Source organism: Heloderma suspectum, chromosome 3 (genome assembly GCF_057233095.1).
Source record: "Heloderma suspectum isolate Gila_16-S chromosome 3, 16-S_ref, whole genome shotgun sequence".
NCBI lineage: Eukaryota > Metazoa > Chordata > Lepidosauria > Squamata > Helodermatidae > Heloderma > Heloderma suspectum.
This window is the reverse complement of record NC_139460.1, coordinates 129,535,001-129,552,093: the sequence shown is the minus strand read 5'-3', so window position 1 is coordinate 129,552,093 and position 17,093 is coordinate 129,535,001. Positions and strand designations below refer to the sequence as shown.

The 17,093-nt window shown below is 46.5% G+C and overlaps 1 protein-coding gene across 1 annotated transcript in view; it reads right to left on the bottom strand.

Annotated features, from left to right (window-relative positions):
• LIMS1 (LIM zinc finger domain containing 1) overlaps window positions 1-14,951 on the bottom strand; it is a 105,674-nt gene extending 90,723 nt beyond the window's left edge. Inside the window, exon 1 of the mRNA XM_084844508.1 lies at window positions 14,843-14,951. Within this exon, the coding sequence (XP_084700634.1) occupies window positions 14,843-14,877 (35 nt within the window). The 5' untranslated portion in view covers window positions 14,878-14,951. The remainder of the gene's footprint in view (window positions 1-14,842) is intronic.
• Window positions 14,952-17,093: the final 2,142 nt, after the last annotated feature.

Sequence of the window (17,093 nt, the reverse complement as noted above, 5' to 3'; positions counted from 1 at the left end):
AGAAGACAGAGAGGGGTAGTTTCTTGCTTCTTCTTTTTTTTAGGCCAGAAAAATCCATCTACCAAAATTTGGGTTAAGCAGCCTCCCAAGGGGAAAAAGCCACTTGTTCAGCAGGAGATCGAATAGGCTGAGTTCCTTAGCTGCAAACTCTGCAGTGCAGGGCTGGGCAATGGGGTGCCCATGCACCCAGGACACCTTTCTTGGCACCCACCAAGGTGCAATCCTTTCTACTTTTACAAAAAAAACCCACCTATTTTCTTACTGCCAATTGGGATTGCTGTGAAATATGTTTCTGTTGGTGTTGAAAATTGTGGGTTCACAGAGTTGTTTAGTGTGTTGGAGCTCAGACCCCACCTCTGCCTTGTACTCACTCTTTTCAGCAGGTGCCATCATTTCTCATGTTAAGAAATTAAGTACTGCAACTCTGCCCACCTCTAACAACATGCAACAACAACCCAAATAGTATCCCAAAGAATTCTGTGAGAGGTTTACAGTTGCCTCACCCCATTTGTCACAAGCCACACCATGTCAAGATGCTGCCACATCAACTATTTGCATGTGGTTTGGAGCTGAACTTGAGCCAGGCCTGCAGCTAAGAATTTCCTGGGTTGTGGCTGCATGTTTGGGCAACAGAACTGACTGGGATGCCAACTTCCACTGCAACTCATGAACAGCAAGTTATATTTTTGAAAGTGGGTTATAGGATGTTTCCCTACTCCCTGGAAAAGACCCTGATGCTGGGAAAGACTGAAGGCAAAAGGAGAAGGGGACGGCAGAGGATGAGATGGCTAGATAGCATCACCGATGCAATGAATATGAACTTGAGCACGCTCTGGGAGAGAGCGCAGGACAGGAAGGCCTGGCGTGCTATGGTCCATGGGGTCACGAAGAGTCGGACACGACTGAACGACTGAACAACAACAATTTTTAAGAACTATTTGGATAGGCAACGCTACAATGAAGTACAAACCTTTGATCCACTAGTCTAAGGGCCAGTATACATGCAGAGTGGCTGATTCCTTAACTCTGAATAAGAGACCAGGAGTGAGCCACAGGATTATGCGGTTCCTCCACACTGTCTCTCCCCTCCCTGGAGTGAATTCACCCTTCCTTCCTGCCATAACTGCAGGTAAGGAACACATCAGTTCTGACATTACTTGTGCTTGAAGTTAACCAGGTTCTCCATTCAACTATTAGCTGATAATACTTAAGAATCCTGGTTCACTGGGGAACCTGGTTAGTCTTAACCATGGTGAATGTCAGAATGGATACATCCCACAGATAACAAAGGAGAGGGGAACTGAGTCCAGTTTGGAAAAGGCGCCTGCAGTCTGCTCCTAGTCATTTTACCGCAGTTAAAGAGACCGGCCCCATTTTGACTGCACTGGCCCTAAAAGAAAATCATGTTTGGTCCAGAGCTCAGATAAGTGCATTTGAGTATACAATTAAATCTTGAATTCAGTGCAAGCTCATGAGGCCTGAAGTAAGCAAACGTGCTGAAATGGACTGACTTAAATAGTTCAAATCTACAGGCGTAGGGATTTTGACAAACATTTAGCGTAGAATCGCTGTCTGCTCATTGGTGGTCCAGTACTTAGAGAAGCTAGCAACACTCACTCTAATTGGGACACAACACTCTGCAATATCCTTTGCAGGTACAGATCAGGGTAAAAGAAGGCATCATGTGCAAAAAATGCAGCCAGTAAAAACGTATTTCAACATGCTAAAACCATAAACGTAAAAGAAGAATAAAGCAAAGACCTTTGTCTGTAGCTGAAAAATCACCTTCTCACCATAGCATTCAATATATTGTAGGATGTATTGAACAATATATTGTTCAATATTTCCTACAGACTAACAACTCATGGGAAAAACCTGGCAGAAATAAAATATAAGGCATTTTAGAAAATGTCACCGTGCAGCTTGAGCCTTAAACAGGGTGTTGCGCTTCCTGGATCTCAGCTCAGTTTTAAGTGTATGGTAATGTACCTGCACGCTACAAAAGTGTTCCCAAGAGCACCACAAACCATGAAGGGGAAGCTCTTAGCTACACTGCTTATCCATCTTCTGAGTGGTAACAACAATATTGATCTCCTCAACACTCTTGTTGGAATACAATTAAATTAAAATGGAGGTAAACCTGTATTCCTCTGGATGGCTGAACAGAGGGGTCAACACTTTTGCTCAGAAGGCGAGTAGCAGGACATTCTAGGCCAGGTCTCACACTCTTAAAGTCTGGATCTGCTTCTCTTCCCTCACCCCAAACGAGCTTGCCTCAAGCTGGGAATACAGCATAATATCAGCCCATTGTTTTGGCTGAATAGTACGGTATTACTGCGATTTATATAGCATCAACCTATATGACATGTTACAGCAGGGGTGGAGAACCTCTTGCAGCCTGAGGGCCAAATTCCATTTCGGAGAAGCTCTCTGGGCCCACATTCCAGTGGCTGGGCAGGGCTGAAGGCAAAAGGGGTGTGGCAAAGGCAAACAAAAGCAAAGGATGGGGCAAAAGAAAAACAAAAACTGAACATCAGGAAACACTTCCTGACCGTTAGAGCAATACGACAATGGAACCAATTCCCTAGGGAGGTGGTGGGCTCTCCCACACTGGAGGCATTCAAGACGAGGCTGGACAGCCACCTGTTGGGGATGCTCTGACTTGGATTCCTGCATTGAGCAGGGGGTTGGACCTGATGGTCTTATAGGCCCCTTCCAACCCTACTGTTCTATGATTTTATGACCTCCAGCATATTTTAGCTTAAAGCTCTTACTGTCAGGAACTAAGCCTTAGAGAAGGCATTCCAGCCTTTGGGAGTGGGGAAAAAACTGCACAAGCACTGGGAACCCACCAATCAGTGTTTGCAGGAAAGGGGTGGGGCCAGGGGGAGGGGCCTTCTAGGGAACCTGGCAGGCCAGATTTGGCCCCTGGGCCTGAGGTTCTGCACCCGAGCTTTACAGGGCAACACAAGCAACAACAGCAATGGAAGGTAGGTCCCGGTCTCATGAGCTTACACTGTAAAGGGCATCAGAGGGAGACACAAGGGGAAGAGATGCAAGGATAACAAGGGACAAATGCAAGTCCATTCACACTCCGCTGTATCCAGATGCTCTGGAAATACATCAGTTACCACCAAGCACATAGCACAGTGCTAACAGTGCCACAGCTCTTACCATACAATCTCCACAGTCAGCTGGGTGCCAAAAACTCAGTTCCCCTCTCATCACTAGGTTGCAGGAAAAGTCTTGCGACTCTGTGGGATGCCACTAACTGCTCTCCAATGATCACCATACATGGTACAAACCAGACACCCAGACAAGCATGAGGTAATCAAGAAATCAAGCACATGCACATAAAGAATGGAAGTGCTGTTTTAAAATGCATTCCTCTGCAAACGCCTGGATGCAGATATCCCATCTGAACTAATGCCTCACTACTAAGGGCAGGCTTTTTTCAAGCCCAAGTAAACAAACTGCTGCTTAAAATGAAAATATTCAGAACTTTGTTCCAGCAGTTACAACAACAGCAGCTGAAAGCTTGGTTTTCACAGTGTACTTTGCATTTCTACTGTGCAAGAACACCCTTCACAAGTACTCTGGCTGTTGCCCTCGCCATAGTGGCTTTCCAGCATAATGACTATATTGGCTGAGACAGCAGTTCTAATATTACTTCACAACAGATTCATACAAAATCCTTAACAATTTGCTACACCACTGAAGATAGAGTCTCACTCATCTCCTTCTGCTACAGTTCCAGCACAGTTGTGCATTATGACTGGAAAACTGTCTCTTAAATATGCAGGTGCCATGTGTTACCAATTAGATTGTTTTATTACTGGCTTCCTTTTGGCTACGTCTCCCGCAAGTCCATCATTTACCTATTCTCCAGTGCTGCATACCACAACTCAACAAGGATGAGCCAGCCTTTCGTATTTGACTTCCAGTTCTAGAGATTTTGATTATGGGACATTTCAGAGCCAGAGGTTTTGATCAAGACTCCATTTTTTCATCCTTCCAATTAGGCAAGCAATCTTCAGTGCTGCAGTATTGTGTTTTATGAAAAGTGCAACCAAAAAGAGTTTAAACAAGAGCCAATTCAGATAGTGACTGATGAACACTATAGAGTCCTGATGGGACTGTACCATCCCGGACATGCATGTATAGGCTGCATATTTGAATGCATTCCACATTAAAATCTCCTTGTGTACACAAAGCCAGTTTATCAGGTAGACGGTATTTAGCCTAGCCTTCTCCTTGATGTGCTAACTTTGTACATTCAGGAAACTTTTGTCAGGGGGTGGGGGAATGCATTCAAACATGCAATCTCCATATATGACTATCTGAGTTGGCTCACTACCATGAGACTCTTACTTTGCATTGCTCAACATCTGAATCAATTTCAAGTGACAATATGGCCAACAAAGACGTTCAAAGAATATTACATGGCATCTCCTCCACCCCAAAGAGATGGGGGTAAAGTTACCCAAAGAGGTAACACTTTGAGAATTACAAATCACGAGAAAACAGCTGTTCATATAGAAATACACCAACAATAACAGATCAAAAGATTAATTAAGCAGGTCGAATCAGAGGTTGGAATTAAGATTGCTGGGAGAATTATCAACAACCTCCGATATGCAGACGATACCACCCTAATGGCAGAAAGCGAAGAGGATCTAAAGAGCCTCTTGTTGAGGGTGAAAGAGGAGAGTGCAAAAGCTGGTTTGAAACTCAACATTAAAAAAACGAAGATCATGGCATCTGGCCCCATCACTTCCTGGCATATAGAAGGGGAAGAAATGGAAGCAGTGACAGATTTTACTTTCTTGGGCTCCAAGATCACCGCAGACGGTGACTGTAGCCATGAAATTAAAAGACGCTTGCTCCTTGGGAGGAAAGCTATGGCCAACCTAGACAGCATAGGAAGAAGCAGAGACATCACCTTGCCGACAAAGGTCCGTCTAATCAAAGCTATGGTTTTCCCAGTAGTAATGTATGGCTGTGAGAGCTGGACTATAAGGAAGGCTGAGCGCCGAAGAATTGATGCTTTCGAACTGTGGTGCTGGAGAAGACTCTTACGAGTGCCCTGGACTGCAAGGAGGTCAAATCAGTCCATCCTAAAGGAAATCAACCCTGAGTGCTCATTGGAAGGACAGATAATGAAGCTGAAGCTCCAATATTTTGGCCACCTAATGCGAAGAGAAAACTCCCTGGAAAAGACCCTGATGCTGGGAAAGACTGAAGGCAAAAGGAGAAGGGGACGGCAGAGGATGAGATGGCTAGATAGCATCACGGATGCAATGAATATGAACTTGAGCACGCTCCGGGAGAGAGCGCAGGACAGGAAGGCCTGGCGTGCTATGGTCCATGGGGTCACGAAGAGTCGGACACGACTGAACGACTGAACAACAACAACAACCTGGGTGGAGCACTGTATTTAGCTTGGTGGGTTTGGCAATTTGTGCAGGACTGCCATATCTCCATGACAGGATGTTTCAGTACCATGACTCTCCTTGCTACAGCAGTCTTCCCCAAGCTGGGAGCCCTCCAGATATGTTAGGACTACAGCTCCCATAATCCCTAGCCAGCATAGGCAGGTCTTCCCATGCCCCCATAATTATTGCAATTCCAAGCAACCAGCAAGAAAGGGAGGTTCATCAAGTTCTTCCTGGGCCACCATACATGGCTAGTGGGCTGCCTTTCATTTGGTGGGTCACAACTTCTGTAGGCCTATGTACAATCTCCTTCTTTCATATGGATTACTCCATGGTTGGGGAACCTTTTTTTGTGCAGAGGGCCACATCCCTTCAAGGGCTGCATGGTGGCAGTGGGCAGGACTGAAACAAGCAGTGGGCAGGGCCAAAGCCAAAGATGGGTGGAGCCATTCTCTCTCTCTCTCTCCCTCCATCACCCCTTCTCTCTCTTTCTCTCTAATTCAGACACATTCTTCTCCCTCTCCCCCCAATGGGCTGTTGGAAAGGGAACAGATCACTCTTTCTAGAGGCCTGCACTGATCACCTGCAGAGGGCACCTGAAATTACATCAAGTGATGCATGGAATTAGTCTGAAAGCCAGAGGATGTCCACCCCTAATCATCTTTAAAAGGAGGGAAACAGAGCAAGACTGTGGGTTTCTCCACATTTAGCAAAAATCCCGCAGCATTACTGGGCCTTTGTCTTCTGGACTCTTCCCAGGTTTAACAATTGGCACAATACACATCATCCTTCCGGCCTTTTTTGCCGGTTTCCTTCCCATATGTTTCATTTATACTGCCAGCAGATGGCGCTGTTTTATTGAGCGATTTCAAGTTATTACAGCATTTTCAGGGTTTTATAAAATGGCAGATACCTGCTTGAAAACAGCAGGAGAGGAATTGGAGGTTGACGGAGTTGTGAAAAGGACCTGCAAACTTCCATGAGTGAACAATCATGAGCGCATGATAAATGCCTTGCGTAGAGACACTCTGGACAGTGCAGATGACAGCCATTTCTAAATTTCTAATTTGCAGTCAAAACATGCCAGTGGTGACTGTATGCCAGATTTACTCTGCACAAGAAAACAGGCAATACAGAGCCTGAAGCTGAAGTAGTGAAGTAGGCATTTCAGAATGCTGGCTCAAGCTGCGCACTGAATCATTGTTTTTTAAGAGTGTTTCAATTGTACACCACCACTGCAACGCCACTGTATTCACCCTGTAGAAGCTTCATCCCACCAGACTTTATTTAATACGGCCTTCTTTTTAGGGGTTTCTTGCACCACTTTTAGCAAATTTCCTTTCTGCAAATTCCAGAAAATGAGCTTTTTATTGCCCAAAAGGCATTACTTTACAGTGGCTGTTTGATCTATCTATCTATCTATCTATCTATCTATCTATCTATCTATTACATTTATATCTTGCCTTTTTTCCTCCAAGGAACTCAAGGCGGCAGTTTTCCTGTCATAATGCACAACTGTGCTGGAACTGTAGCAGAAGGAGATGAGCGAGACTCCATTTTCAGTGGTGTAGCAAATTGTTAAGGATTTTGTATGAATCTGTTGTGAAGTAATATTAGAACTAATAAACAGATTTATTATCTGTTTACTGGGGCAGTTGGAGGGGAGGGATATTACTGTTCTTTGCAAGCTCAAAGCAGTGAAAAGATCAACAATTATAAAAACAGATTACTAATAACGCCATAATTGACATTAAACAAAGGGCTAAACCTGATGTGCCCCTTCAGGGAACACTGCCTTGTTGTGGTGAAGGGGCTTGCGTAACTCAGTGAAGCCATAAGCTATGCCGTGCAGGGCCACTCAAGACAGACAGGTCATGGCAGAGAGTTCTGACAAAATGTGGTCCACTGGGGAAGGAAATGGCAACCCAATCCAGTATTCTTGCCAAGAAAACCCCATGGAACATATCACAAGGCTAAAAGAGATGATGCCAGAAGATGAACCCCTCAGGTCGGAAGGTGTCCAATATACTACTGGGGAAGAACAGAGGGAATTTCCAAGTAGCGCCAGAAAGAGTGAAGCGGCTGGGCCAAAGCTGAAAGGACACTCAGCTGTGGATGTGTCTGGTGGTGAAAAGGAAGTCCGATGCTGTAAAGAACAATATTGTTTAGGAACCTGGAGTGTAAGATCAATGAATCAAGGTAAGCTGGAGGTGGTCAAACATGAGATGGCAAGACTGAACATCGACATCTTGGGAATCAGCGAACTAAAATGGACAGGCATGGGTTAATTTAATTCAGGTGAGCATTGTATCTACTACTGTGGGCAAGAATCCCTTAGAAGAAATGGAGTAGCACTCATAGTCAACAAAAGGGTGGGAAAAGCAGTACTGGGGTACAATCTCAAAAACGATAGAATGATCTCAGTACAAATCCAAGGCAAACCATTCAACATCACCGTAATTCAAGTCTGTGCCCCAACCACTGAGGCCGAAGAAGCTGAGGTTGATCGGTTCTATGAAGACCTACAATACCTTCTAGAACTAACACCAGAAAAAGATGTCCTCTTCATCATAGGGGATTGGAATGCTAAAGTAGGAAGTCAAGAAATCACCGGGATAACAGGCTAGCATGGCCTTGGTGTACAAAATGAAGCAGGACAAAGGCTAATAGAGTTTTGCCAAGAGAACACGCTGATCATAGCAAACACGCTTTTCCAACAGCACAAGAGGTGACTCTACACATGGACATCACCAGATGGTCAATATCGAAATCAGATTGATTATGTCCTTTGCAGCCAAAGATGGAGAAGCTCTATACAGTCAGTAAAAACAAGACCTGGAGCTGACTGTGGCTCAGATCATGAGCTTCTTATTGCAAAATTTCGGCTTAAATTGAAGAACATAGGGAAAACCACTAAACCATTCAGGTATGACCTAAATCATATCCCTGATGAATATACAGTGGAGGTGAGGAATAGATTTCAGGGATTAGACCTGATAGACAGAGTGCCTGAGGAACTATGGACGGAAGTCCATAACACTGTTCAGGAGGCAGCAACTCAATCCATCCCAAAGAAAAAGAAATGCAAGAAAGCCAAGTGGCTGTCTGATGAGGCTTTACAAGTAGCTGAGGAAAGAAGGGAAGCAAAAAGCAAGGGAGAAAGGGGAAGATAAACCCAACTGAATGCAGAGTTCCAGAGAATAGCAAGGAGAGACAAGAAGGCCTTCTTAAATGAACAATGCAAAGAAATTGAGGAAAACAACAGAATGGGAAAGACTAGAGATCTCTTCAAGAAAATTGTAGATCTCAAGGGAACGTTTTCTGCAAAGACGGGCATGATAAAGGACGAAAAAGGCAGGGATCTAACAGAAACAGATGAGATTAAGAAGAGGTGGAAAGAATACACAGAAGAACTATACAGGAAAGATCTGAATGTCCCTGATAGCCATGAGAGTGCAGTCACTGAACTCGAGTTGGACATCCTAGAGAGCGAAGTCAAGTGGGCCTTAGGAAGCATTACTAACAACAAAGTTAGTGGATATGACAGTATTCCAGCTGAGCTATTTAAAATCCTAAAAGATGATGTTAAAGTGCTGCACTCAATATGCCAACAAATTTGGAACACTCAACAGTGGCCACAAGACTGGAAAAGGTCAGTTTACATTCTAATTCCAAAGAAGGGCAACACCAAAGAGTGTTCAAAATACCTCACAACTGTGCTCATTTCACATGCCAGCAAGGTTATGCTCAAAATCCTACAAGCTACGCTTCAGCAGCATGTGAACCGAGAACTACTGGAAGTACAAGCTGGGTTTCGAAGAGGCAGAAGAACTAGAGATCAAATCGCCAACATTCGCTGGATCATGGAGAAAGCAAGAGAGTTCCAGGAAAACGTCTATTTCTGTTTCATTGGCTGCGCTAAAGCCTTTGATTGTGTGGATCACAACAAACTGTGGCAAATTCTTAAAGAGATGGGAGTACCAGACCACCTTACCTGTCTCCTGAGAAACCTGTACGAGGGTCAAGAAGCAACAGTAAGAACCAGACATGGAACACCTGATTGGTTCAAAATTGGGAAAGGAGTACGACAAGGCTGCATATTGTCGCCCTGCTTATTTAACTTATATGCAGAGTACATCATGAGAAACACCAGGTTGGATGAATCACAGGTCAGAATTAAGATTGTTGGGAGAATTATCAACAACCTCAGATACAGAGATGATACCACCCTAATGGCAGAAAGCGAAGAGGATCTAAAGAGCCTCTTGTTGAGGGTGAAAGAGGAGAGTGAAAAAGCTGGTTTGAAACTCAACATTAAAAAAACGAAGATTTTGATCTGGCCCCATCACTTCCTGGCATATGGAAGGGGAAGAAATGGAAGCAGTGACAGATTTTATTTTCTTGGGCTCCAAGATCACCGCAGACGGTGACTGCAGCCATGAAATTAAAAGACGCTTGCTCCTTGGGAGGAAAGCTATGGCAAACCATATTACAGCATAGTAAGAAGCAGAGACATCACCTTGCCGACAAAGGTCCGTCTAATCAAAGCTGTGGTTTTCCCAGTAGTAACGTATGGCTGTGAGAGCTGGACTATAAGGAAGGCTGAGCGCCAAAGAATTGATGCTTTCGAACTGTGGTCCTGGAGAAGACTCTTACCAGTCCCCTGGACTGCAAGGAGGTCAAATCAGTCCATCCTAAAGGAAATCAACCCTGACTGCTCATTGGACGGACAGATACTGAAGCTGAAGCTCAAATATTTTGGCCACCTAATGCGAAGAGAAAACTCCCTGGAAAGGACCCTGATGCTGGGAAAGACTGAAGGCAAAAGGAGAAGGGGACGGAAGAGAATGAGATGGCTAGATAGCATCACCAATGCAATGAATATGAACTTGAGCACGCTCCGGGAGAGAGCGCAGGACAGGAAGGCCTGGCGTGCTATGGCCCTGGGATCACGAAGAGTCAGACATGACTTAACGACTGAACAACAACAAAACCTGGTGTGATGGTGGTAGCACATTTGTTGTTCACTTGTTTGCCTCATTCATATATACAGCGAAGAGCAGGGGTCTAATTTTAACAGCAAAAGGGTATCCTGAATCTTCATCCCATCCTTTGCCTTATCTTTCCTCAGGAGTTTGGGTTTTTTTTTAGCTCCCTTTTATACCAGCCCATCACAAGTAGCAGAAGTGATCTGGGCTGGGAGGAAACTGAGTGGGGTGACCAAACATAGAAAAGAGTGAGGGTTTAGCTCCCCACTCTGGCCCCTTTTGAAGACAGAATTAGAGCTCACCCCCTCCCCTATATGTGAACAGAATCAACATGGCTATGGCTGTCCCGTATAGGGTTAGTATCAGACAACCTTACTTCCCCATCGCCAAACAAATTTGTTCTTTGAAGAACCTCAGCAAGGCTGAGCTTTGATGGTCTTCTTCAAGAACAACAACAACAAAATGACCAGAAATGTCACCGAGTCCTAACTAAAACCACCTCTTGGCGAGATGTGGCCCAGAAGAGGATCTTGTTTCCAGATCTCAAAACAGCCTCTTTACTGTTATAATTAATCAGGATGGAGTGTTCTTATATCAGCGGCACAGCTGGATTTTCAGATAGCACCAGTGCATGAAGGGATTTAACTGCTTCCCAGAACCACAGAGTTTTAAAGGACCAAAAGGCAATTTAGCCAACCCACTTCAGCCTGGGCTGTAGAGACATCCGCTTACCAACAGATCAACCAATGCAGTCTAGAACACAACGTGGCTCAAAGCAGGGAGCAGGTGCACTGGAGCACAGCAGAACAGCATTAGCCAGAGATGAGTCCGGTGATGAGACAAGTCCATATGTGAAAAGGTGAAACAGAGACACACTTCCCCAACCTGGTGCCCTCCAGATACATTGGACTACAGCTCCCAGAATCCCCAGCCAGCATAGCACCATAGCTGGCTTGGGGATTCTGGGAACTATAGTCCAAACATCTAGAGGGCACCAGGTTGGGGAAGGCTGCACTAGCCAATTTAACTAGGATTATATATATATGGGGAGTACATTACACATCAATATTAGATAATGCATACACAATAGGTTTATATTTCCAAAACGAATAAGTAATTGGAATAAGAACTTATAACTATATTACAAACCAACTGATCAACAGCATCAAACTGACTTACCAATGATTTACTCCTATTAAATATATATTTTAATAATTGTGAGATCTAATCTTGGAACTTGTTCTAAAACAGGGGAACCTTTGTTTTTCTATTGAGGGTCTCCATTCTTCTGTGGGTAATCTGTTGCAGGGGGCTGCATGTTGGTGGTGGGAGGGTCTGAAGCCAGCAGTGGGCAGAGCCAGAGCTGAAAGAGAGCCGGTCATCCCCTTCTCTCTTTCTGCTACCCCCTTTTCTCTCTCCCCCTCTTTTTTTTCACCTAGTCGACTGCCAGGGAAAGATAGACTGCTCTTCCCAGAGATCTGAACTGATTGCATGCAGAGGACATTTGAACTTAGGCTGAGGGCTGCAGGTAGCCCACCCCTGTTCTAAAACCTGATGAAAGTTAATCATCTCTGGGGATCACAGTCTTGTGGCCACGATTCAACACAGAGTTAGGCTGCAATCTATCCATACTTACCTGGGACAAAGTTCCACTGAACTCAATGGGACTTATTTCCAAGCAGACATGCATTTCACTCTTAATGCAATGTGATGACTTTAAGTGCACTTATGTTTGATTTGCGATCTGAATGTCTGATCAAAGTAGAGTTGTACTTCATCTAACAGAAAGAGGAAAGGTGTTCCTGGGCTGGGAAGTAGCCACTAAGAACACAACTTTGTATCCTTGACCACACCTTGATCAAGAAGCCCCTCCTGGCTGATACTACAGATTATGAAGGTCCGCAGGGAGGAGACCCAAGTTGTCTATGGTTTGGTAGGTCAGAACTGGAACCTTAGGTTGTGTCCAGGAGGCCATAATCAAGGAAGAATGTACTCTACACTTTGAAGAAATAATAATAATCATCTGCATCACCACCCAACCAATTTACAACGTGCTAATCCAGGAGCAGGTGTACGTGGCAATGGCAAAAGTGGGAATTGAAAGTTTAGCCAGCATAGCTGGTATTTCAGATCCCATCCATGCATCTAGAATTTCCTTGCTCTAACCACAAGCTTAGAGCAGCTGTGCTTATTCTTTGCAAGAACAGATGTCATGGGAAAGTATCCTGACCACACAGCATCTGCAAAAGATGACATGCTGCTTAGGGTCCTGGGAATACTGGAACCCAGAAAAGATGCACAATGTATACACCACCACCACCCCAGCTTCTTCCTAAAGTGTGCAAAGGAGGTTTGCCATAGCCAGTTATAGAAAACTATTTAGGAAATTAGGACAACCAGGTCAAATTATCCTGTTCAGTAAATGTCACTACATTGTTCATTGTATTTGCCATGGCCCAGAGGTGTTTCCTGCAACAAATATGAAGCTTGACTGGCAGTCGCATGCCCTTGAAATCCCTTTGTACAAGTGCCTGAGAGCCCTGATTGGCCATGCTCCCTGATGACATGTAATTGCCATTACCACTTCACATGGTTGCTGCAAGGAACCACCGGTGCCACTGACAATGTGCCCACAGCAAACAGGATTTCTGCATAAGACAACTGCATGGGTATCAATTGCCCAAAGTCCCAGGTTGGGGTGGGGGGAGACAAGAGGATAGCCTTACTTTGAGAGAGAGAGAGCACCCACAAGCTCCAAGAGATCCCACTTGCTTCAGAACATTCCCCAGAGCAGAGACCACAGTTTTACATGAAAGCCCTTTGTGAAATGTTAAATCTTATTCACAACGCCACTCAGAAAACTCTGACCAAGAAGAGGCGCGGCTACGCAGCAGGCTTGTAAATAGCTGCTCGCGTCAATAAGAACTGCCTCCAGCTGGAGAACGTTTCAACAAAAGTTGGTTCTTTGTTTTCTTGTAGGCTGCAGCAGTATATCATAGGTACGTTGGGTCAGATCAGAGGTTTTGTGGACTAGTAATGTTTACGGAGTTATTTGTAAGGCTGCTATTCCGTGACATATTTGCAAATGTGCAGTGATGTGTTTCACTGCACATTATGTACCCATGTGCAATGAAACACAGGCACACAGTTTTCCCAGATGGCCTTGCATGCTTTCTCCCATGCAGAAATATAATATCCATGTAGGAAATGCATCCTGTTTGAAGCAGTCCTCCAGGCTGCTTCACATGATCTATGTTTAGGTGTATACCTAAGGGTTGTGTGCGCGCGTGAGAGAGACAAACATGTATTTGGAAAAATGTGCACCATAGAGGTGGACTTGTCAAGAGAGCCACGACTACTAGAGCTCCCTGTCAGGTGCACACTTGTTCACAAACCCTGGTTTACACAACACTGTAAAGTGTGGAATGGCCCTGTGTCAGATGGCATCGTTGCTCTAATCACTTGGGGAACCACCTCTCTCTCTCTCTCTCTCTCACACACACACACACACACACACACGTTTGCAATCTGTGACCATTCAGAGAACTCAGAGGAGAAAAAAACAAAATTGCCTGGCCTTGCTTTCTTTTCACAATGAGAAACTCCTTATTGCAGCCTACAGTGGCTGGGAGATTATGGGAGTGGTAGTCCAACACATCTGGAGGGACCAGGTTGGGGAACTCCCTGCTCACTGCTCTTCCCCTTCAGCGTCTTCCCCATGTGGCCGAGATGAGGCTCCGGCTATGAATGCAAGAGTTACCATCACCACCACTTCCTCGGCCTGTCTGCAGCTGCACTAATGCCAGACACAACAGAGGGCCTGGAGGTACCTTTGATGTCTGGGGGCACCTTTGGTCGTCTTGGCAGCCACCGACTAACACGGCTGCCCCGCTGGAAAGTCTGGCCAAGAAGTTTTGCCTGCCCGAGCTGGCAACATCCCGCTCCGAGATTCCTTGCGCGCGCAAGCACCTCCCCCCTCTCCAGATGCCCCAGCTCCAGGGCAGCTTCTTTCCCAGGCAGCCCCATTCTCCCCCCCCCCGTCCCCATTTTTAAATCAGCCCAGCCAGCCAGCCGGCCGCCGCAGCCCCCTCGGCGCGCCCTCTGGAGCAACCTCACTCCGCCCGCTCTTGCGCTCGCTGCTGCAGGAGGGTGCGGTGGGCTCGCCCCCCTCTTCCTCCTTCCGCTGGGGGGGGGGAGGAGAGCAGGGGGCCGCGCGGCTCGCGGGGAAGTTTCTTTGGGCGATCGCCCGGGGAACCCGGGGCGGCTCGCGAAGATGGGCCGTCCCGCCCCGGCCGCCGGAGCACATGGGGCGGACCCAGACCGGGATGAGCCCGGGAAGGAGCGGGGGCGCACATCCGCCGAGTCCCTGCGGCGAATGGCAGCCTCGAGGCGCTGCCAGCTGCCCCGGGGGCGGCTTACCTGCTAGCCATGCCGGCGGCCGCGATCCCCAACATCGCGAAGGCAACGCGGCAGGGAGGTCGCCGCGCCTCCCGCCAGGAGCAGCCTCGGCGAAGCGCGCAACTTCCCTGCTCGCGCGCGCCCTCGCGGGCTGCCTTCTCCAGGCAAGGTCGGCGCAGCAGCTGCAGGCGGGGCCGCCCCCGCCAGGCAACGCAGGAAGGCAACGGCGGCGGGGAGAGAGGGAGGGAGCGCGGCGGCGGCAATGGCGCGTCAGCGCCCAAACCAGCCTTGCTCCGGCCCCCTCCGCCGTCTCCTCCCGCGGGCAAGGAAAGGGAGGCGACGAGGTGTTCGCCAGGGTGTCTCGCTCGCAGGCTCTCAAGGTCTCTCCCTTCGCAAAGCCACGTTTCTCTTCTAAAGATTTTCTCTGTTCTCTCTCTCTCTCGCTCTCCCTTCCTTCCTTCCTTCCTAGTGGCGTGCGCATCCCACAGGATGGGGAACTGCTGGCCTGTCCGAAGCCACGGTGATTAATAACTCATGAAAAGAGGGCCACGGACTGATGGCAATCCGCCCCCCCCCCCAAGATGGGCTGGCGCTGAATTGGGGGCGCTGCTCAGTTTCCCCCTCCAACTGCCTTTGCCTGCTGCTGTCCCGCTTTTCTGTGCCCCCTCGGCAGTGTCTCGGGCCCCTCGCTTCATGAGCACCCCTTTCTCAACTGGGTTGTATCCAATCTTAGTCTTACTAAGCCTAACTCGCATTCATTTTGTCTAGTTTAGTCTAACTCCCATTCATTTTAGTGCCTCTACCCTAAGTAGGACTGACAATGGATACAGCTCACTGATTTTCCCTGTTCAGGCCTGTTCTTGAGTATATTATGTTTGTGGTCATGGATTCTCCTTGGAGAATGTGGCCCTTTATTTCCCAGAGCCTGGGCTTCCTCTGGGTTGTGTTAAACAGCCATTGTTCTAGTAGTTGCGTCCCTGGATAGCCACACATTCATTCCTGACTCTGATTCTGAACCTCTCCAGCAAGACCCTTTCCTTAGTGCAGGGATGGGGAACCTGTGGGCCTCCAGATGTTGTTGGACTGCAGTTCCCATCAGCCTGCACTATTGGCTGTGCTGGCAGGACCAACATCACATGTTCCCATCCCTGCCTTAGAGTGAGGCATGTTGATTGTTAGGGATGCAAATAGGTTTGAGATGAGGGTGGGGATTGGAGCAAGGGCTGCTGGTCTCCCTTAAAGAGGAGAAAGCAGTGTTCCATCACATTCCTATGCATGTTTAGACAGAAAAAAAAATCCTACAATTCCCAGCATTCCCCTAGCTGGGCATGTACAGATTCCAGCAAAGGTAGCTGCAGCAAAATACTTGCTTCTGATGATCTACTCTGAGATTATATTCTATTTTGTACACAGAAGTGCTTTCCATGAAGAAATTATGTCACATCTGAGAGGGCTGTTTTTAGTGGGTAATACCAATGAGATTTTTCCTTGTGTTGCCTTTCCCTGGAAATCATAGCAAGGTACACAGAAATACGTTTCCATGGTCATTTACAAAGTATTAAGAGATGGTAATCACATTGCTTAAAGATTGCTCCCCAACCGCAAAATGAAACCAGCTCTGCTGCACAGGTAAAAGCAGTAACATACCAGTACAACATACATTTGTATATATCAATGGGGCCCAAATGCTCACATTGTGCTTTAGCCAAGCCATTAAAAATAATACTGCGAGATATTTTGTCTAAGATAATGGATAACAAATAGCAAAATAGTGTTGATAATGTAGCTACTAATGCCAGCTGGGATTTACCTGCTTGAGTAGGGCAGACAGCCCTGTGTAATGCTTCTGTCTTTCTTGTTCGTGCATTCTTTTGGCAGAATAGCATTAGGGGCCTTCCAGAGAACCAAAATGTGTCTGAACTGCCTTTCGGTTGAGGCCAATAGAACAATATTCCACACCCATCTAACAGAGGACGACAGCACAGGGAGAAAATAGATGCTATGTGGGTGAATAGTGTGTTCTGAAGCACAGCATAGGTGAAACCTGCAGACCCCTGGGTACAACAAATTTAAGAAAAATGAAGGATTCATGAAAGGGCAGGTTGCATATTGCTTCTACTTCTGATTTTAAAGAAGGGCTTGGGTGATCACTCCAACACCAGCTTTGCACAACATTCAAGTTCACAAAAGTGTGCAGGCAAAGGGAGATGGACAGGAAGTTCAGCCACTCATCATATTTATCACAGACAATCCAATAGCCATATGGTGTGAT